General features: G+C 59.5%; 1 protein-coding gene across 1 annotated transcript; it reads right to left on the bottom strand.

Moving 5' to 3' along the window:
• Positions 1 to 6672: 6672 nt before the first annotated feature.
• Positions 6673 to 10397, bottom strand: PTGDR (prostaglandin D2 receptor). The gene is given in 3 exon segments (XM_054199728.1): positions 6673 to 7070; positions 9467 to 9572; positions 9574 to 10397. Coding segments are annotated over 3 exon segments (1083 nt in total). The 5' UTR covers positions 10284 to 10397; the 3' UTR covers positions 6673 to 6803.
• Between the last annotated feature and the right edge of the window lie 12178 nt (positions 10398 to 22575).

Genomic DNA, 22575 nt, shown 5'->3' with positions numbered 1-22575 from the left:
GACGGCGCCGGGGCTGCTGCGGGAGAACCGACGCCGGGCTAGCAACGGTGTCGGGACGGGAGCCCCGCGCACCGCCAGCCCCCGGACTGGACGAGAGTCCCGGTACGGGCACGGGAGCCCCGGGGCGGCTCCGGGAGCCCCGAGTCCTGGCGAGCCCCGGTGCCGGCCCCGGAGTCCCCAGGCACGGCGAGTCCCGGTGCCAGGACGGGAGCCCCGAGGCATGGCGAGTCCCGGTGCTGGGCCGGGAGTCCCGGTGCCGATCCGGGAGCGCCGGTGCCGATCCGGGACCCCCCCTCAATGGCCAGCCCCCGGCCAGTCCGAGAGTCCCGGTGAGGCTTCGGGAGCCCCGAGTCCTGGGCAATTCCCGGTGCCGGGCCGGGAGCCACTCACACGGCCAGCCCCGATGCCGGGGCGGGAGCGCTGGTGCTGATCCAGAAGCCCCCTTAGTGGCCAGCCCCCAGCCAGTCCGAGAGCCCCGGTACAACTTTGGGACCCCCGAGTACTGCCGAATGCCGGTGGTGGTCCGCGAGTCCCGGCATTGCTGAGGAAGAACCAATGCCGGGCTAGCAACGGTGTTGGGACAGAAGCCCTGCACACGGCCAGTCCCCAATCCATCCGAGAGTCCTGGTACCGGACCGGGACCCCTGGTGTGGCTCCGGGAGCCCCTCGGCACAGCTAACCCCAATACCGATCCGGGAGACTCTCGCATGGTGAGTCCCCATCCCAGTCCGTGAGCCCCTCGCACGGCCAGCCCCGGTGCTGCTCCAGGAGCCCCAAGGCACGGCGGGTCCCGGTGCCAATCTGGGAGCTCTCGATAGCCAGCCCCTGGCCAGTCCGAGAGTCCCCGTGAGGCTTCGGGAGCCCTGAGTCCTGGCAAGTCCTGGTGCCAGTCCAGGAGTCCTGGTGCAGCTCCGGGAGCCCCGAGGCAGAGCCAGCCCTGGTGCTTATCCGGGAGTCCCAGTATCGGCCCGGGAGTCCTGGTGCTGCTCCGTGAGCCCCGAGGCCATTCTGGGATCCCTGAGAGGGACAGCAAGAGCCAGTACCAATCCATGACTCCCCGACTCGTGGTGGTACGCGGTGTCGGTCTGGGAGCACTGAGTTCACGTCAAGCCGTGGTGCCGGTGCTGCTCCAGGACCCTCGGTGCTGGTCCAAGGACCCCAAGGTGTGATGAGCCCCGGTGCCATCTCGGGCTACCGGTAAGCTGCAGCTGAGCCCAAGCTATGCAGGTGGGTCCCCCATGGCCCCAGAGGCACCCAGAGCCCCCTGAGAACACCCTGCCCCATGGCCAGCCCCACACAATGTCCCCATTGACCTCCTATATGTCATCGGAGGTCCCCATGGGGGTGCAGCCGGTGTCTGGTCATGAGTGGGGTGTGGGGGCGACATGGGAGGGAACCCCTCTTCCCACTGCAAGCCTGGCTGAGCGTGGTTCATCTGCCCCAAATACCAGCTCCAGGAAAGCTGCTTCTGCTGAGGCTTTGTGCTTGGCAGATCGTAGAATGGTTTGGTTGGGAAGGGACCTTTAAAGGCCATCTAGTCCAACCCCCTGCCATGAGCAGGGACATCTTCAACTAGACCAGGTTACTCAGAGCCCCGTCCAGCCTGGCCTGGAATGTTTCCAGGGATGGGGCATCTCCCACCTCCCTGGGCAACCTGGGCCAGTGTTTCACCACAGATGGCACAGGAAGCTCTCGCTGTTGCGTAGCATTTCCCCGGTCGTGACCCTGATCCTCTCCCCACTTTTGCTGAAAGCAAACCCTTGACCTCCAAGCTGGGATCCGGCTCCACAGGGGAACAGGCAGGGCTCCGGTGCACCCCTTCATCCATAGTCTAATGGAAAACTGTCCTCACAAAGTGCTCTGGTCCCCCCAAACCCCGGTGAGTCGACGCAGCATTGATCGACCCCAGCATGGACACGGCAGGTTGCTGCCGCAAGCGCGTCTTGGCTGTTATTTTTAAAACCTTGCTTTTGCTTTTGCAACAGGAAATTTCACAAAGGAAATACAGTACATGGCAAACTCCAGGGCCGGGCAAGCTGCGGTTTGTGACAGCACCTCCATTTCTGATGGGCTGCTCCTATTCATCGCTTTGGTTTCATTCGTCGCGCAGCTTGAAGTCTTCTTCACCGCGGCGGGGAGGACTCGCAGCCCCAGCCCTTCCCTTACCCGTGGTCAAAGCAGTGGGTGTGACGGAAGGGAAGGTGTTTTAGCCGGTTCCCGGACTAACACTCCACCCAGGTGGGCTGGAAAAACACCCCTCCCAGGACCTCTTTTAACCTCCTTCACAGCCCTGCAGACCTGAGCCAGCAGAGCACCGAAGCACGTGGAACCCATCCGATGGTGGGAACAATCCTGTTGGCTTCCCAAGGGCTCGATGGGACCTCACCACGTTCATCCTTCTGTGGCATCCACAGAAATCAGGTTAAAAAATGGAGTTGAGGCTAAATCCTATCCTGGTCCATCCAAGCAGCTTACGGAGGCTGCGGTCTGCTCATCTGGAGACCTTTTCCGAGCAGAAGGCACCCCGTAGGGTGGTTGCTCCAAGGCTTTTCCCAGCCTCCCACTCCTTTCTGGTGTCTCATGTCACCGCTCAGGAAGGGGTTTTGGCATCTCCTGGAGCTCATTTTCCTGGCAGCTAATGGAGCCTTAAATACCCATTTGGGGCTTCAGGCTTCTCAACCGACAGTCGCCTCTGATGGGATATTTTTGCAATAATAGGAAAATTGATGGGCTTTTTTCTTGTTTTTTCTCCCCCTTCTGAGCTCAAAACCAGGGAACGTGCCACAATCTGTCTGTTTCTTGGGAAGTGTTTGTTGTCTTCCTTTTGCTTCCATGTTTATCTCGGGTGTCTTGCCTCTAACAAGGACCATATGTCCTCCCGAGGGTCACTGGCATTGTTTTCCTTAAGAGAAGATTTGTTGGCCCACTTGGAGAAAAAAAACAACTCTCTGGGCTCGTAGGAAAGTTGCATGAATTTCATAGAAACCCTGCAGCCAAGAGGACTCAACGGCCTGGATTTTGTTGCCTACGGCTGGGGTGGGCGCCGGGATCCCGGTGGCTTTTCAAGGCCAGCTTCGTCACCGCGGGCAGGGAGAAGACCATCCCTCCTGTGCGTGGAGGGATGGACCGGACCGCATGGATGGATTTCAACTCTTTTAAACGAAAAACTCGCGTTTAGCAAAGCCAGACATCATTTTTCTTCCAAAGCCTTCCCATCCTCATCCCTTATCTCGTGCACTGGTGCTGCCAGCGGCCTCGCTTACCCCCCTCAAAAAAAGCAGGCCTGAGCACCGACGTGGCGGGTTCATGTTCCGGCGCCTTGGTTCGCCATCCTGTGCGAGCACCTGGGCGCAGGGGTTAAAAATAAAATCAAGCCGCTGGTTGTGTCTTCCAGCCCCGCAGGCCCTGGCTGGAGTGCCTGGCAGCCCCGGCGTTGCTGCCTGCCCAGGCACGCGCCTTCCTGCTTCCAGAACGGCTGAAAAATGCAGGCAGACAATATAAAAAAAAAAAAAAAAAAAAAATTAAAAAAAAAAACCAGAGCTCTCTGCAAGAACTAAACAATTTGCCGGGAAATGAGCTTGTGCGAAGTCGTGCCTGGATTTCACTAGGTGAAAAAAACAAAAAAAAACAAAACCAAAAAAAACCCCAAAAAGCCCTGACCACACTCGATGTCCAGCAAAGGAGCGGGATGCGGGTTTGGGTTATGCCGGTGACACCGGTGACAGCGTGAGCGTGGGACCAGCGGTGCCGGAGGGCACGGCACAGCAGCTCCGGAAAGAGCATCCTTGGTGCGAGGCGAGCGGCGGCTCTTTAGTGCCTCCATTAAGCATTAGGTCCGTCCCTTTGGGGCTGGCTGGCACAGGAGCAATCCGGCACCGAGGGGCCAGCAGGGAATGACGGAGCAGTGCCGGGAGCCTGGGAGGAGGATGCGATCGTGGCGGGGCCGGGGGGGGGACTCACACAGCAGCTTGCACCCCCTCCAGCACCTTGCCCGAGAGCCCTGAGCCTCTGGGCTTTGTTGAGTCCTGTTTAGCCACATTTACAGCTCAATGGCGTGTTGCAGGGATTTTTTTTTAATTTACATGTTTATTTTATTTTTTATTTTCTCCTTTCCTTTCCTTTCCTTTCCTTTCCTTTCCTTTCCTTTCCTTTCCTTTCCTTTCCTTTCCTTTCCTTTCCTTCCCTTCCCTTCCCTTCCCTTCCCTTCCCTTCCCTTCTCTTTTCCTTTTCTTTTCTTTTTTCTTTTCTTTTTTCTTTTCTTTTTTCTTTTCTTTTCTTTTCTTTTTTCTTTTCTTTTCTTTTCTTTTCTTTTCTTTTCTTTTCTTTTCTTTTCTTTTCTTTTCTTTTTTCTTTTCTTTTCTTTTCTTTTCTTTTCTTTTCTTTTCTTATTAATTTTATTTCCCTTTTTATTTTATTTTCTCTTTTATTTCCGCTTTTTTTCCAACCCCACTAACAGCAAAGGGCTCTGAGCTTTGATGTAACTCCCTCAACCCCAAACCCTACGCGCCTGGGCATTAAGAAGTGGGTTGGGTGCCCGCAGAGGGGGCAACTCGGGATGGATTGTGGCAGCCCCCTCCTCGCAGTGGCCATGCCCAGGGCGCTGGGGCCAGCTCGGAGGCCAGCCCTGGCTGGGGACGTGCTGCCATCTCTGGAGAGGATGGCGATACGGCAGTGCTGGGCCCCAGAAAGACGCCGAGGAGTGATTTATCTGCCTGGCTTTCAGCCCCAAGAACAAAACCTCCTGGGCTGCAGCCGGAGTTGGGCTCGCCCGGAGGCAATGGTGGCCGGCTGGAGACTCCAAGTCTGTTCCCAGAGCAGGTAGGACACCAGTAAGGGCAGAACGCTGATTAAAAGCGCCACCAGAAGCCAGACGAGCACGTCAAGGTCGCCGGAACATGCAACTGGGACGATGCAGGGACCGGGGAGTCACCCTGGCAGCCCGTGAGCCCTTGCCGCGCTCCATGATTTTTTTCCTCTCATGGATGGGTCGGACACCATGGTGTGCGCATCATCTTGGGGCTTGGATCGGAGTCTGTAGTCACGCACCTTAATAAAAAAACCTGTTTCGTTGGTTGTTTTTTTTTTTTAATTTAATTGCTGCTTTCCAGGAGCACGGTATCCTGGGCTCTAAAGTCACATCTGGTGGGGCAGGGACCTCTCCTGGGAGGCTCTCCAGGAGCGAATCCTCATTGGGGTCATGGTCTGTCCCAGCCCGGGCACGCACCGAGTGCCCACGGCTCACATTGCTCCACAATCCCAGCCTGGCCGTGCCTGGTCCTCCGTCCCGAGCGGCGCATGGATCCAGAGGGTGGAGGAGATGTCAGGCCAAGGAGAACAACAGCAAGATTTTGCAGAGCCGTTATCTCACCTGGCCTTCATCTTGCCGCGGCGAAACAGGTCCGGTGAAAGCCAGAGCGCAGGCTCGGTGCTGTTGACTCTGCGGTCCCACGTGAGCCATCTCCAAGTCAGTAACACACCGGTAACATGAAACCGATCCACGGACCAACCCTCATTTCATTTCTTTCTCCTTAGAAAACCCCGATAAGAGGCACTGAGAGCTTGCAGGTCCCCCAAATACATCCTCAAATCCAGGACTGTCCTTTTCTCCAGCCAGGAGAGCCCTGGCCGGTCAAACAGCCAGAGCCAACCCAACCGGGTCACCTCCAAAAAGCCCCCAAGATAGATTTGCGTGGGTTTCTTCCTTCAAAAAGAGAATCCATTTGACACCAAGAGTAAATATCACGTGAGAACTGGCAGGAACACGACTACACCTTGCAACCGAGGGGGAGAAGTATTTGCCCTGTCTCCTCCAAGGACACTAAGCAGATGGGGACTTTGGTCATCGTAATTTTTTTGGCCTAAATGGTCACTTGAGGCAGATACCAAATCCAGTTAATACGTGTGGTCGAGGGGAAATGGATCTTTCATTAAAATGATCGTTTGCTTGCGTGCTTGCACCATTGAGGTTAGACCTCCCGGCCTCTGTATTCTCTCAATTACTGCTCTTATTAGGGCTGGGGATCATCATAAATACCGAATTAAAATAATTACAGCAGGACAGGTAGCCGTCTGAGTAACACAAATGCAACATTAGCGCTTGGACGAATCAATTTTTCGAGTGAAGAGCAAGCCAGGGCGGAGAAACCACAGCCCTGCTCGGGGGGATACGGGGCTAGGGGGTGGGGGTCCCAGGGAGGGATGATGGGGGTCCCGGGGAGGGATGATGGGGGTCCTGGGATGGGACCCTGTCTACCCTCTGGCTCCTCGGCGCAGCCGTGAGCTGCTGCTCGATTTTCTGTGCCTCCACATCCCCAAATACTCCTTCACACCCCCCCTCACCCAGGCTGGGGACACCCCAAACCAGCCCCAGATCAACCCCCCCCCATCGGCGTGGAACGGGATCACGGACAGGACGAGGTGATGGAGCAGGGCTCCGAACCACTTTTATTTGACGGGGACACGCACCCCTCTGTCCTCCCTGCGCGTCCCTGCTGCCCTGAAGCCACACACCAAACCCTTCCTGCTCTCCTGGAGCCGGGGGCTCCCCAACCCCTCCATAAAGTGCTGCTGCTCGGAAATATTCACAGGTATCCGGGAGCCCCCACCCCCCACCCCGGTTCCTCTCCGGGGCAAAACGCAGCCTGGGGAGGGGGCAGAAACACTTGACGTCCCCGTCGGACGCCGTCCCCACCTGCAACAGCCCCATGCTGCCCCAGGATGCTCCGGGATGGGGGCGCGGGGCCGAAAGCTCGCTCGCTCCTCATCCTCACCAGCAGCCGCCGGCTTCTGCAAGACCCACGCGCTCAGGGAAAGCCGAGCTGCGGGGTGTCTGTCCTGCGCCAGCCCAGGGGACAGAACTGCTTGTCCCCCCCCGGGCCGGGTCCTTTTAAGGTGGCTTTCCGGGAATGCAGCCTCCGGCAAACCCTGCGGACGAACATGCGGAAGAAGGAGGTGCGGAAGATGATGAAGACCCAGGGGTCGACAATGGAGTTGACGGAGAGAAACCGCAGGGCGCTGAGGTCGGCATTCTCGTTGAAATCGGCGGCGAAGGCCCCCATGTACACTCGGATCTGTCAAAAACCCAAAGAAATAGGGAAAAATGAAGGAACATCTCACTACGGGGGGTAAAGCTGAGAGCCAAAAAGATTCCCGTGGGGGCAGCAAAAGAGGTTTTGACCCCTCGATACCCTTATGCATCGAATCAGCGCGTGTTGTGGGTGGCAGAGCCTGAAACTGGGAGCTGGGGCTGGGTCATGGAGGGTGATGGCACGGGGGCACCGTGTCCCCGTCAGGGCCAGGAGGTCAGAGCTGAAAGTTTGGTCCCAGGGACTGGGAGTTTGGTGGAATAAAGGGAGGATCCGGGCTGGGGCACCCCACTTGCGTTGCCCCCCCCGCACGGCAATGGGTATCAGAGCAGGCATCTGTTGGATAACTCATCTGGATCGCAGCCATATGGTGGCCATTGATGGCTTCAAGGTCCTTCCTCCACCTCCAGGTCCAGCCTGGAGCCCTGCTCGTTGGAAGACCACAGGGCTTTCACTGGGATTATTGTAAAACCAGTATGGTCCCAGTCGTGCAGGGGCTGCTGGTGGCTGGTGCGTCACGATATAGCTCCAGAGAGTGACAGAGGGGACAGGGAGGTGGAAGTTGTCACCTAGGGTTGTAGCACCACCCTCACCCCGACCCTGATTTTGGGATACACCCCCCCCCAGCCCCGCTGCGGCACCAGCTCTGCTCAGAGCAGGTTACAGCAAGGTGGTGCTGCAGGATCCGGCCGTGGGACATGGGACACCATGAGCGGGGGGTGGGGGGGCAACAAGGGTTCTGCCATGTTAGGGGTCTCCCACCCCCACCCCACCAGCGGGACCCCCATCCCTATGGAGGATTTTAGGCAGGATTTCTGCCAGGTTGGGAAATCCAGTGGGGTTCAAAGGGATCTAGATGTGCTCAGCGCCTCCGGGATGGTGGGGCCAGGGCGGGGGGGTGGGAATGGGAGGGTTCTTGAAGGATCTAACATAATGAACCAACCTGCCGGGGAATAGATGCTGGGGGGTCGGGGGGGAGCAGTTGTTTCAAGGGGCTAAAGCAATGAACTGACAATCCCCCACACACACACACCTCCAAAACCTCTGGAGCATCCCCAGCGGAACAGGGTGGTGATGATGGGGGGGGGGTGTTATTCCAATGGGGTTAAAACAATGACCAGACCCCTGGGATGGGGTGGGGAACACTCAGAGGGGGCCAAAGTAATTACCCGACCCCCCCGACACCTCTGGGACAGAGTGGTGGTGGTGGGGGTTATTCCATGCGGGTTAAAGCAATGAATTAACCCCTGGGGATGGGATGGTGCTGGTGGTGGGTATTCTTGGGGGGGGGCAACGCAATGACCCGACCGCCCTGGGACAGGGTGGTGGTGGTGGTGATGGGGGGGGCGGGGTATTCCGAGGAGGTTTATGCAATGAACCAAGCCCCGGGACAGGGTGGTGGTGGGGGGTTATTCCAGCGGGGTTAAAGCAATGAATTAACCACCCCACCCCACCCCCCCCCCCCGTAAATCCTGCGACAGGGTGGTGCTGCTGGGGGTTATTCCCTGGGGGTTAAAGCAACGACCAGACCCCTGGGACAGGGTGGGGGACATTCGGGGCGGGGGGGGGGGGCCGGCAAAGTAATTACCTAACACACCCCCCCCCCCGACACCTCTGGGACAGAGCGGTGGCGAGGGGGGGTTATTCCACAGGGGTTAAAGCAATAAATTCACCCCTCGGGATGTGGTGCTGGTGGTGGGTATTTAGAGGGGGGCAACTTCCCAGGATGGGGGGCACGGGAGGGAATATTCCAAGGGCGTTAAAGCAGTAACCTGACCCCTCGGGGAGGGGGCTGTGGTGGTGCTTTATTTCCAGGGGACTAAAGCACCCCCGCGACACCTCCGGGAGTGAGGGATGGTGCCAGGGTTTATTCGAAGCAGCCAAAGCAACAACCTGACCCCCCCCCGGGACTGAGAGATGGTGGCAGAGGCGGGGGGTGTTTAGGGAACAACCTGACCCCTGTGGACAGGCTGGGGGAGTATTCAGAGGGGGGCAAAGTATTGCCCTAAGCCCCCAGGAGCAGGTGGTGGTGCCAAGGTTTATTCCAAAGGGTAAAAACAACAACCTGACACCCCCGCCCCACTGAGTGGTGCTGATGGGGGGGGCTATTCCAAGGGGCTTTAGGCAACAACCCGACCCCCATGGATGGGGTGAGGGACTATTCAGAGGGGGCCAAAGCACCAATCCAACCTCCTTGGGAGGACATGGAGGTGAGGAAGGATTATTTTCCAGAGGGGTTAATGCGATTACCGGCCCCCCCGGGGATGGGGTGGTGGGTATTCGGGGGGGAGTGAGGGGGCAAAGCAACCACCCGAGCTCCCAGGGGCAGGGGGCGGTGCGGAGGGGCTGTTCCAGGGGAGGAGGGCGGTGGGGTTACTCACGATGAGTGGCAAGGAGCAGATGGTGAAGAGGACGGTCATGAGCCCCAGCAGGATGAGGTGGTCGAGCTCCTCCATGCGCGGGGCGGCGGCGGCGGGGGGGGCCGCGGCGGGGCTGTCGCCTCGCCATGCTGTAGAGGTGCCGCATGCTGCTCACGTTGCAGGCGCCGATGGCCAACACCAAGAGGCCCATCAGGCTGGCGTAGAGGACGGGGAAGCCGAGCTGGCGCGGCCCGCCGCCGGCCATGCGGATGAAGCACCATGTGCCGGGGCAGTACTGCATGGGCACCCCGAAACCCAGCAGCGGCAGGGCGCAGAAAAGGGCGCAGAGCCCCGCTGCCGCCGGCCCCAATGTGGCACCCAGCCGCCGGGTGAGATGCCGCCGGTAGAAGTAGGGATGCCCCAGGGAGAGCCAACACTCCAGCGCCATGGCCAGCAGCAGCAGGGTGGGGGCCAGCCCGAAGAAGGCCATGAGGAAGGCGAAGAGCTGGCAGAGGACACCGGGCTCGCCGTCGGTGCGTCCACCCGGTCCCAGCTCGCTGAGGCTGCGGTTGTAGGCGTAGGCGGCCAGCACGATGGGGCTGAGCAGGCACTTGCCCAGCAGGTCGGTGACCGCCAGCCCGCTCACCAGCACGTAGAAAGCGGAGACCCTCGGCGGGCGACCACCGGGGGACCGGGATCGCCGCCGGTGCTGGCCCAGCAGCAACAACGCCAACACGTTGCCCAACAGCCCGGCGGCGAACAACACCGAGCCGGGCACCGCCGACTGCCCGCTCTCGATGTACCGGCTGCTACGGCACCGGTAACCCTCCGGCTCCATCGGGATAAACCCCCCCCGCCACGCTCCGCAACGGGATGCACCGCACCGGGCTGGGATGTCCCGCAACCGGGCTGCGCCGCGGCTGCCGGTGGCGACTGGCCCGGCGGGGCGGGTGGCCGCCGCCGGCGGAGGGAGGAGGGAAGGAGGGCAGGAGGGCGGGGAGAGGCGGTGCGGTACCGCCGGGAACGGCCCCCGGGGCGGCCCCTTCCCGCCGCCCGGCCCTCCCCGGGCCGCCGGAGCGCTGGGGGAGCGGGGGGGGGACGACACCCGGCGGTCCCCCGGGAGACCCGCGGCTGCGGGACGGTGGGAGAAACCGGGAGGAGGGATGGGAAGGGGGTCGGGGCTGAGTGCCGGGGGGATTACGAGTCCCTGGGGGGGGGGTTACAGGGCCGGGAGTTGGAGCCGAACCCCCTGGGAGGGTTGCAGGTAAGGGGTTAGGGCTGAGTGTCTTGAAGGGGGGGGCTGGTACAGGGACAAGGACTGAGTCCCTGGGGGGGTTATGGGTAAGGAGGAGCACAGCTGAGTTCTTCTCGGGGGGGTGTTATGGGGTAGAGGACAGGGTGTGGGTAAGGGAGGGGGCATGGCTGAGACCCTGGAGGGGGCGTTCCAGGGCAGGGAGCTGGAGCCAAGCCCCTTGGGGTGGTTGTAGATAAGGGGTCAGGGCTGAGTGTCTTGGCAGGGGGGGTACAGGGACTGGGGCTGAGTCTCTGGGGGGCTTACGGGTGAGGGGGGCGCAACTGAGTTCTTCAGCGGGGGGGGAGTCATGGGGTAGAGGACAGGGTATGGGTCGGGGGGGCACAGCTGAGTCCGTGGTGGGGGGTTACAGGGCCGGGAGCTGGAGCTGAGCCCCTTGGGGGGGTTGCAGGGGCCAGGGCTGCGTGCCTTGGAGGAGGGGGTACAGGGTGGAGGGCTGGGGGTCAAGCCCTGCTGCGCTGGGGTAGGTGAGGCAGGGAACAGATTTACCCCATTTTGCCCCGTCTGCTGCCCCAGCACCCTGTGCTCCCTTGGGGAGCTGTGAGCCCGGCGGGGAGCTGTGCCGTGTATCCCCCCTCCCTGGGGTGTCCGCGCCTCCCTGTGACTCAGGAGACATCCCGCACTTGAGCCTTCAGCCTGGCCAGGCATCACCTGGTGGTACCGCTGCTGAACGCCCACACCCACACACCCCCCGCCCCCATTACGGGGCTCCCAGCCCCCCCATGCCAGCGCTCCACTGTCCCAGAAACAAACTCCAGGAGAAACACCACCACCCCCCTTCCCCCAAAGCTTCTCTTCCAGGAAAAGAAGTGGCCTCTCTAGCTGCAGAAACGCCGCTGCATAACGCGTACCACAGCTTGCAGGACGCGTGTGATGATGAATAAGCACGAAACCACTGTTTTCTGCTTTCGGGCCCCTTTTTGCTACTCTGGATGAGTGTACGCGGAGCACGGGAAACTGACAAGATGACAGGAGGGGTGGGAAAGGCAGATTAAGGGGCCAGACATCAGCCCCGGCATGTTTTCGTGGTGGACTGTCTTTCTCACACTGCATGAATGGAGCTGGTGACTTCGAGCCTTCTCCGGCAGAGAGGGCAGGGATGGTTTGTGGCCGGTGAGAGCCCCGGTTCTGGAAGAAATGGAGATTAAACTGGTTGCAGCTCGGCACTCGCGCACGTGCGGCGTTGAAGTGCTGCCCTCGCTAGGGCTGAACGCGAACCCGGCGTCTCCTTCCTGCCTGGCGCCCGGCGGGGAAGAAGTTCAGCCTGCCTAGGGGAAGGAATCGGAGTGATGTTCTCCCAACCAGCCTCCCGAAAACACACCCGCTGGGAGGACGGTGTCTGCCTTGGGCACTGGTGCAACCAGTGCCAGCTCTGCTGCAGTGCTGCAAACGCCAGGGAGGATGGTCTTTGCCCCAGGCTGGGGCTTGTGCGTGGGCAGAGCATCTCCGCTCCTTCTTCTTCTTGCTCAACGCAGAAACGTGCCGTCTTGAACGAAAAAGGTGAGATCTGAGGAAGAAATTTTTCACTCTGAGGGTGGTGAGCCCCTGGCCCAGATTGCCCAGGGAAGCTGTGGCTGCCCCATCCCTGGAGGTGTTCAAGGCCAGGCTGGACGGGGCTTGGAGCAACCTGGGCTGGTGGGAGGTGTCCCTGCCCAGGGCAGGGGGTGGCACTGGGTGGTCTTTAAGGTCCCTTCCAACCCAAACCATTCTGTGATTCTATGAAAAACTGCCTCCATCCACAGGAGCAGCCTCTCCAAGTCAAACTGTTGGGCTTTGCTTTCCTTCCTGCACTGTGGGCATTAGGAGATGCTGTCCCCCGTCACCCGGGCACGGCATGCTGCCGGCTGAGCGATGACATCGCACGCTCCCCCGAAGGGCGTGTCGCTACCGGTCTGCTCTGATGGAGAAGAGCCCAAAGTGCTGGGTTCCCCACCGCCGCTGGGAAGTCCCTCGACAGACACCAGCCTGCCGGGCAAAAACCAGAAGGCCAAATTCAGCAGAAACGGCTTGCTTGGGGAGAGGAAGAGGAAGAGGAGGAGGAACCATGACAAAACCCAGCCCTTTTTGGAGGCAGGTGCAGCACCAACTGGCTGGAAACCCCAAAGGACCAGGAGACGCTGCTGTTCCTCATGCTGCTCTGGTGATGGAATGATGGGGAAACCCTGGGACCAAGGAGGCTTTTTGGGACTATCTCCTGGTCCGGCCGTGCCTCCAAGGTGCTGGGTGCTGGCGCGGGAGGCAGCCACCCAGCACGGCCATGGCTGGGGGTAGCAGAGCGTCTGGGCAGGGGGATGCTTTCCACCCCGTCCCAGCTCCTTCCCCCAGTGCCGGGAGGTCTGATGCTGGGCACAGGCATGGGGACGTTCATCTACGGAATGGGATCCAGCCCCCGGAGCCACCCGGCCAGGCTCAGGGCAGGGGTAGGTGTCCAGGTGGGAACACAACCACAGACTCATCTCCCTCCTTCATATGCCCTGGGAGAGGGAGCAGCGTGGGCAGCCAGATGCGCCGAGTCTTTCTTCAGCTCTTCTTTTTGTTCATTTGCATAAATTGCAGCTATTTAGAGAGGGATGGGGGGGGGGGGGGGGGACGATTTTGAGAAAGTCTCGTCACCGCGTATGACGAATCTCTCCTGTTCGTCACACTTCCGACATGACCCTCTTCTCGCCGGTCACATTCCTGGCAGAGAGAGGTTGGGGAGGAGGGGAACGGGGCGGGGAAAAACCCACCCCAGAATAAAAGCAACCCAAAGCGGAAGAAAAAGCAGCACGCCACAAAACCCAGAAGACAAATGAGGAGCTGAAAAACTTGAAGCATCCGCAAGGAATTTCAAGGTTTTTTTTTTTTTCCAAAACTCTTGCTGACCCCGTGTGGCTTCTCCTTGCTATCCGGGTGGCGAGCGGGTGCTTGTCCCAACATGCCATGTTATTGCCAAGCCCGGCTTTCCCCAAAGACCCGCTGGTGCCCGGAGGAGCCGGGTCCACCTGCTCTTCGTCAGCAGCTGTACCGTAATTTTCTCACCTTCCTCCAGCTCAGCACTGGCTTTGGAAGTGTTTGGGAGCGGTGTCTGAATAACCTAATTTAGAGCCCGTTAGACAGGGGAGGGTTTTTGGCAGGCGGTGCGGTGCCGGGGAGCCGGACAGAGGGATGCGGCTGGCCGGGAATGTCGGCTTTGGCAGCTTTTGCTGGATATTCGCATGTGGAGCAAACAAGGCTGGGAGGGTCCTGCGGAAAAGAGCCAACCTCCTCCCTGCCCGGGAGCGCTCCATCACCCCTGGCTGGTGCCAAGGTGATCCCAGGACCCATCCCAGCTCCGCTCCCCTTCCCGGGGACCCCCGTCCCCCCGGGGATGGGAGCAGAGCATCACCTTTCCCTCCCCGCTGTCCTTTCCCCACCATTCCCACGTCTTCCCCAGCTCCGGTTTCCCCAGACTAAACACCCACCAGGCTTCCAGCCTTTCATTCTTTCCAGGCGGCGGGATTTTGGGATTCACAGCTCCCCGGCATGGCAGGTGGGTGCTCCCATGGCGGGGTGACAGGTTGGGGAGGCACCCAGGGGGTCGGGGCACGGGGATGGGGAGCATCCAAGCTGGTGATACCTTTTCCTCCTAGGATGGTGGGTTTTCTTCACTGGGAGGATGCACCGAGTACCTTAAACGTGCCCAAACACCCTGATTTAAACTGGCAAGAAGAGGCAGAAGCGGCAGCTGGCGCGGCCCAGCGCCTGACAGGGCTGCTCCCCATGTCCCTTCACCCTGACCATGATGGTGTCTCCAGGAAAGGGGGGGTTCTGGGGGGGGCTGCTGGCCTTCACGGCCCCTCGGAGCTGGGGACGCGGACCCGTTCTGAGTCATCGGGTGACCCAGGCGGGAGAAACCCCGTCAATTGTTTCCAGCTGTGTTATTGCAGCGCTGCTCGCCCCACAGCACTCCGCTGGAGGAGAAAATAGCCCTGGCCAGCCGGGAAATCTGCCGTGGGCAACGGCTGGCTCAGGCCGTGGGGGGCAGCTGGTCCAGGTGCTGCGGCCACCACCTCCTGCGTTTTGGGGAGCTGCCAGCATCGCCGCTGCAGCTGGATCCAGATCTGCCAAAGGGAGGAAAAGAAGGGGGGGAAAGCAAGCAGCCCCAGGGTGGGAAGGTGTTGGGCAAGGCAGGGGGGGGGAGGCGGGGGGCGGTGGAGCAATGTTTCCCCAATTGCACAAGTCCCGAAAGCCCGGGGCAGGATTCGGCCTGGCCGTGGGCTGCCTGGAACCAGCAAGGAGAGCGGTTGGAGCTGGGTGGTGTTTCCAGCAACACCGAGGGCAAGTCATGGGGCGTCTGCTCCGCACGCTTCCCCGCAGCGGGAATCCGGGAGCCGGGGTGTGGCAGGGAGCGCTGGAGAGAGTGGGGGTCCTGGAGGTGGGGGAGGGAGGGAAGGAGGGAAGAAGGAAGGAAGGAAGGAAGGAAGGAAGGAAGGAAGGAAGGAAGGAAGGAAGGGAAAGACAAGGAGAGAGGGAGGGAAGGAAGGAAGGAAGGAAGGAAGGAAGGAAGGAAGGAAGGAAGGAAGGAAGGAAGGAAGGAAGGAAGGAAGGAAGGAAGGAAGGAAGGAAGGAAGGAAGGAAGGAAAAGACAAGGAGGGAGGAAGGAAGGAAAGGAGAAAGGAAGGAAAAGGCAAGGGGGGAGGAAGAGAGGAAGGAAGGAAGGAAGGAAGGAAGGAAGGAAGGAAGGAAGGAAGGAAGGAAGGAAGGAAGGAAGGAAAAGACAAGGAGGGAGGAAGGAAGGAAAGGAGAAAGGAAGGAAAAGGCAAGGGGGGAGGAAGAGAGGAAGGAAGGGAGGAGGGAAGGAAGGAAGGAAGGAAGGAAGGAAGGAAGGAAGGAAGGAAGGAAGGAAGGAAGGAAGGAAAAGGCAAGGGGGGAGGAAGGAAGGAAGGAAGGAAGGAAGGAAGGAAGGAAGGAAGGAAGGAAGGAAGGAAGGAAGGAAGGAAGGAAAAGTCAAGGGGGAGGAAGGAAGGAAGGAAGGAAGGAAGGAAGGAAGGAAGGAAGGAAGGAAGGAAGGAAGGAAGGAAAAGGCAAGGGGGGAGGAAGGAAGGAAGGAAGGAAGGAAGGAAGGAAGGAAGGAAGGAAGGAAGGAAGGAAGGAAGGAAGGAAGGAAAAGGCAAGGGGGGAGGAAGGAAGGAAGGAAGGAAGGAAGGAAGGAAGGAAGGAAGGAAGGAAGGAAGGAAGGAAGGAAGGAAAAGGCAAGGGGGGAGGAAGGAAGGAAGGAAGGAAGGAAGGAAGGAAGGAAGGAAGGAAGGAAGGAAGGAAGGGAGGAAAAGGCAAGGGGGGAGGAAGGAAGGAAGGAAGGAAGGAAGGAAGGAAGGAAGGAAGGAAGGAAGGAAGGAAGGAAGGGAGGGAGGGAGGGAGGGAGGGAGGAAGGAAGGAAGGAAGGAAAAGGCAAGGGGGGGAGGAAGGAAGGAAGGACGGAAGGACGGAAGGACGGAAGGAAGGAAGGAAGGAAGGAAGGAAGGAAGGAAGGAAGGAAGAAGGAAGGGAGGGAGGAAGGAAGGGAGGAAGGAAGGAAGAAGGAAGGAAGGAAGGAAGGAAGGGAGGAAGGAAGGAAGAAGGAAGGGAGGGAGGAAGGAAGGAAGGAAGGGAGGGAGGGAGGGAGGGAGGGAGGAAGGAAAAGGCAAGGGGGAAGGAAGGAAGGAAGGAAGGAAGGAAGGAAGGAAGGAAGGAAGGAAGGAAGGAAGGAAGGAAGGAAGGGAGGGAGGGAGGGAGGAAGGAAGGAAGGAAGGGAGGGAGGGAGGAAGGAAGGAAGGAAGGAAGGAAAAGGCAAGGGGGGAGGAAGGAAGGAAGGAAGGAAGGAAGGAAGGAAGGAAGGAAGGAAGGAAGGAAGGAAGGAAGGAAGGAAGGAAGAAGGAAGGGAGGGAGGAAGGAAGGAAGGGAGGAAGGAAGGAAGAAGGAAGGAAGGAAGGAAGGAAGGAAGGAAGGGAGGAAGGAAGGAAGAAGGAAGGGAGGGAGGAAGGAAGGAAGGAAGGAAGGAAAAGGCAAGGGGGGAGGAAGGAAGGAGGAAGGAAGGAAGGAAGGAAGGAAGGAAGGAAGGAAGGAAGGAAGGAAGGAAGGAAGGAAGGAAGGAAGGAGGAAGGAAGGGAGGGAGGAAGGAAGGAAGGAAAAGGCAAGGGGGAAGGCAGGCAGGCAGGTGGGTGTCCTGCAGCGCGTGTGTGAGGTGTGGAGGGGGGTCTGACCGCTGTGCGTGTGTGTGTCCCGCTCTGTCCGTCTGTGTGCAGTCCCGCTCGCCGGCACCAGGCGGCGGCAGCGCTGCCGGTGCGTTGGGCCGGGCCGGGCGGGGACCGGAGGGGACCCTGTGCCCCGGCCCCCAGCGGCACCGTCCTCTTCCCCGGCCGGCCCGGTCCCGCTCCCGACCCCGCTCCCTCTCCCCTTCCCCTCCTTCTCCCTCCCCGGCAGCGCTGCCTCGCACCGGGGAAAGGCTCCCGCCGCAAAATTCTCTTTTTCCTGTTTTCCCCTTTAAATTGGGAGGGGTTTTCAGCGGTTCCGCTCCCCGGGCAGGGGCTGAGCTCGGCCTGGGCTCAGCAAAGGGGTGAGGAGCATCCCCCGGGAGCTGCATCCACCGACGAGTCTTTCTGCAGCCGGAGCTCCTTCGCTGCAGCATCCTGGTTATGAGAAACCCCTCAATTCCCCCCCCCTAGGGAAATGAGAAACCCCTCAATTCTTGTCTGAGCCTCGTGTTCCCACTCTGCACGGAGCCCCCCCCTCCCCCCAGGCCAGAGGCGAGCCCTCCCCCCATCCCCCAGCCCGGGCTCACCCATCGGAGCACCTCAGCGGCTGTGGGGAAGGGACCCACGTCCTGGGTGAAAAGGGCCTGATATCGGGGCGAAAGGCCCCGAGAAGCAAAGCGAGACAGCCCTCAGCAGGGTTAGACCTGCTGCAAAGCGGCCCATACCTCTGTGGGGAAAAATCCTGGGAAGTTTTGAAGCTCTCTTTAAGGGAGATGGGTCCTGAAGTGAAAAAAAAGAAAATATTAAAATAGTAGGAGAGAGGGGAAAAAAAAAAAAAGAAGTATTAAATTAAAGCAGCCCAGCTTGTTTCTAGGCTGGTTAAGTCTATATGTGAGAGCTCACATCCCTCTGAAACTTGGTGGGTCCGTGGAGCTTCCTTGTGGATGCACAGCCTGTCCCGAGGACCGGGCTGGGCGCAGAAGGCAGCTCCCAAATGTGCTGCCCACGTGTTTCGCCGTTTCCCATTGAATTTTAGACTAGCCCAAGCACCCTGTTCCCATTTAGCCGCATCGCTCGGCCCTAAAATCCCTTTGAGCACGAAAACGCCCCTGGGTCTGCAGCGGTCTTCAATTTAAAGAACAAATCCAATCGCCTCCGGTTCGAGCCGGCCCATCTGCTGCCAGGGGCCGGCGCGACCTCGGCGCTGCTGGGTGCTTTTTTTTTTTTTTTTTGGTCACTGGTTTGATCACAGCAGACGGAAGGGACACGTGTCGGGGGAGAAAATAACCTCTTCACCCAGCTTGGAGAGGCTCTGCAGGACAAAGGCTGGCGGGAGAGCTTGGAGCCAGGAAAATGTGGCTAAAAGCATATTTGCTCGGAGAGGCTGTCAGGGGGAGACAAAGGCAGGAAGCCGATAAACGCAGGGAACGAGGCTAATTGCTGGGATTAGTCACCCCGGAGCATTCGGGTGCTGCAGAGGTCAGGGCTGGAGGCCCCAGGGAGGTCAGGCGAGGAAAGATGAGCTGGAGAGAGAATTTGGGGAGAGCCTTGGATTTGGTAGATCCATGGGAAGGGCTGTTTGGGCAAAGGGCAAGGGAGCGACCAGGACCTGGATCCCAGCTCTGATGGTGCTGCCAGGGCATGCCATGGGGTCCCAGCTCCCCCAGGACTCCCTGCTGGGGTGGGCAGGTCCCAGGGACACCTAATTCATACAGCAAGTAAAGCCTAATTCTGCAGAGGGCTTTTGATTCAAGGTATAGACACCCAGGGAAGTGTCTCAAAGCTGCATCAGCTCAGCCCAGTGAATGTCTGGGACCAGAGCACTGGGAGATGGGGATGGGGTAGGACTGGATCTGCTTGGGGCGGGGGGGGGGTGATGGGGAGAGGTAATCTGTCCCTTTGGTGTTTCGCGCTGTAGGAAAAAAACCACGAGGATTCCCCGCCCAGGAACACAAGGGCACGGGCTGATTTTATCTTTGCTGTGAACACGCTCCCTCCCTGCTGCCCCGGCGGATGCTCCCAGCCCCAGCACAAACCCATCCGGGCTTCTCCGGATGAAAATCCCCTCTGCCAGGGAGTTTGCTTGGAGCCCGGACCAAATAAGGAACTTGTGGCTTAATCTTAGGGGAACGGTGCGCGGGAATCAGTCCGTGTCAGGCGCGCTCCCCGCGAGCTCCCTGCGAGCTCTATGCCCGGCTCCCGGCACGCCGAGGGGCTCGCGGGGCTCGGCACGCTCATCCGGCAGCTGCGCTACCAAAAACAGCTTTGCAGCAATATTTAGAGAGAGGAAGGAAGGAAGGAAGGAGAGTCCCAGAGATTAAAAAACAAAACAAAACAAAACAAAAACCTTTTCTTTACCTTTATGTCTTAAAATACATTCTGAAACCTGGAGCGATCCTTTGGGCTGGGGCTCAGATGCCTCGGGAATTTTTTCCACGTGGGAGCGGTGTTTTCATCCCGTAAGTTTCCGGGTCCCTGGGGTGTTGGGAGAGCCGAGCTCCACCACCTTTCCAGCTGGGAAGGCTCAGCACTTGCTATCTCACCTTTTAGAGCAGCAGCTTGATTATTTCTTCTCTCCATGCATGGAGCTGCTTTCCCACACTTCTGCTCCAGCTGAGTCGCCCAGGGCCAAGAATTCCTCCTATATTTTTATAAAAAAACTTGGTTTTTTCCATATTGTGGACCCACCTGTGACTTAGTACCCCGTCTTCCCAGCTCTCCATAAGGACAACCTCTCTCCCACAGCATGTTTGATGCCCTGAGCAGAAAGATCCGTGCTGGGTCACAGCTGGAGTGTGTGGGATGGAGCCTGCGTATGGAAATCATCTGCAGCGTGGGTGGACACCCTCCAGGCGCTGCAGGCTGCCGGGCCTGGACCAGGAACCTTGGGTGCGGGTGGGTGGCTTGGGATCACCGGGTGTCCGGTGGGTGCTCTTGCTGCTTGGGGGCCGGTGGCCTCCAGACCCACCTGGGCAACAAGGGCATCCTTGAGGACGCACCTGAGGAGCAAGTCGTGATGTACCTCCCGGTCCGGACCCGCCAGGGAAGGGTGTCCCTGCGGGTGGGAGCGGTGGGCCAGGGCGAGAAGGTGGTGAGTCACGAGGCGAAGATGATTCAAAGAAGCGAGACCAAAATCCTTGAGAAAACCCTTCCCAAAAATGGCAATGCCGAGAGAGCTGGGCGCTGTGCTGGTGGGAATCAGCCCCCGCTGCCGCGGCTTCCCCGCTGTCAGCACCCGGCGGGATGTTCCCGGGAAAGAAAACAGCCACGGGGAAGGCAGCGAGCCCAGCCAGGAGCTATGGGCCCCTGGATGAAACTACCGGCAGAGGTACCTCGACACGGCCCGAGGGGAAGCAGAGTCACCCCATGGGGAGGGGCATGGCCACCCGGCAAGTCCCCCATTGCCCCAGAGGTTCTTCATGCCACCGGCGAGCTGGGCTCAGCTCCACGTTGTGGAGTCTCAGACGGCTCGTAAGGATTGAGCTCAAGCCCAAGGCTGTGCCCACCTTCTCAGGCAAGGGGGCAGCTAACAGGGCCTCATTCCCCTCTCTGGTTTTACAGACCCTCAGAGATGCTGCCGTCGGATTTGGCTGAAATCAGCCAGCAGATTCCAGTTATTAAGGGGAGGATGGGGAAGGGAATCCTGTCGACACCTCTTTTTCTTTGGACATGAGGCCAAGAAGCTTGTGCGTGCTGATTCAGGGGGCTCGGATGTGGCAACCCCTTCCCTGCGAGAGCCCTTTCCAACCAGAAGGATGTTTAAGGCACTAATTTGTTGCCCTTCCTGCCAAAATAGCTCGACCCCGAGCAGGGCTGGCTTCCGATAACCAGGAGGAGAAAGGCTCCCAGCGGATTATGACGGTGACCCACTAACCCGGCTGGCAACAGGACACTGCCGGCAGAGCCCACACCAGAGCCGTCCGAAACTCTGCTCTTACCCTCGCCACACACCATCCCTGCTCCTGCCCGGCATTCCCAAAGGCCCCATCGGCCCCGCTGCATCCTGCGAGCCCTTACTTTCTGCTGCAGCCCCCAGCCCCTCTCCTGTCACCGGGAATCAAGTTTCCTTTCCCGGCTGCCCTGGGAGAGATGCACGTTTCCTGCTGCTGCTTCCCTTATCTCCGCCAGCCGCAGCGGCTCAGCGATCCCAGGGCTGCCAGGGCTTGGGGAAGAGGCTGCCGGGATTTCCTGCCCGAAACGGCCGCCGCGCCATTCCTGCCCTTCCTCCTCCTCGCTGGGAGCCCAGGCCGAAGGCGAGCCTTCAGCAGGGCAAGGGGGGGGGGGTGTCTGCCCCCACCCCTCCCCCAGCAGCCACATCTGGCAGGAGCCTGGCAGGGGGGTTTGCCGGGTGGTGAGAGGTTTGTCCCAGTTTTCCCGGTTTAGCAGAGTCCTGAGTGTGCGTGGTGACAGGGACTTCTGGGTCCGGCTGGAGCCCTCCCCAGCCCCGTCCCGCAGACCATCCTCCTCCAACTCCAGCACATCTGTTTCCACACAAACTGCCACCAAATAAATGCCGATTGATTTGTTTTTATGCCCAAGCTACAAGAAGAACTGACCCCGCCCCCGCCAGCCAAAGGCTCCGCTGAGGCACATGGAAGCGATTACAGGGATCAGTCCCTGCGGGCATCTCCTTTCCAGGCACATGGTGTTGGGCAAGCACAGCCTGTCCCCATTCCTATTCCCATCTTCATTCATGTCCCTATTCCCACCCTCATTCATATTCCTATCCCCATCCCCAACCCCATCATTGTCCCCATTCCCGTCCCCATCCTCATCCTTGTCCCCATCCCCATCCTTTTCTCATCCACATTCCCATCCCCATACCCATCCCTACATCCATTCCTGTCCCCATCCTTGTCCCTATCCTCATCCCCCTCCCCATCTTCGTCCCCATTCCCATCCCCAGCCACATCTCTGTCCCCATCCCCAACCCTATCCCTATCCCCATCCTCACCGCTGTCGCCATCCCCATCCTTTTCCTCATCCTCATTCCCATCCCCATGCCCATCCCTGTAACCATTCCTGTCCCCATCCTTGTCCCCATCCTCATCCCCATCCCACTCCCCATCTCCGTCATTATCCCCATCCCCATCCTCTTCCCTGTCCCCATTCCTATTCCAATCCCCATCCTCATCCCTGTCCCCATCCCGATCTCCATCCCCATCCTTGCTCCCCGTGAGGCTCCCAACTGCTCCCAAAAGCCGGAGGGATGCCCACGCCAGCAGGGCTCTGCTCCTGGTGCCAGGGCACGACTCCAGCTCTTCCCGACTGCCGCTTTTTTAACTGGCTGGTGCCGGTTTTGCCGAGGAGGTGGTAAAAAAGCAGTTTTTAAAGATTGTGCCGAAAGCCTGGCAGCTGCCCCTTCCATGCGGCAGAGGGTCCTCAGGGCCCCTTTCGCAGGCGTATCGCCCTCGGGACAGACGCTTGGGTGCATGAGGGTGTTCGAGGGACAAGGTGGATTTGTCCCCGCTGCAGGATGGGACCCTGGAGGAGAGGTGGGGGGGGGGGGAGGAGTGGCAGAGGGGCTGTCGGCCCCTCGCGGTGCCCGATTTCCCCGGAGAGCCCGAGGGATGTTTGAGCTTCAAAGAAAAGCCTTTTTTTTTTTTTTTTTTTTTGGCACGGGGAAC

The sequence above is a fragment of the Rissa tridactyla genome, chromosome 4 (genome assembly GCF_028500815.1).
Source record: "Rissa tridactyla isolate bRisTri1 chromosome 4, bRisTri1.patW.cur.20221130, whole genome shotgun sequence".
Lineage (NCBI taxonomy): Eukaryota > Metazoa > Chordata > Aves > Charadriiformes > Laridae > Rissa > Rissa tridactyla.
Note: the sequence above shows the minus strand (reverse complement) of the source record. Positions and strands in the feature narration are given on the sequence as shown.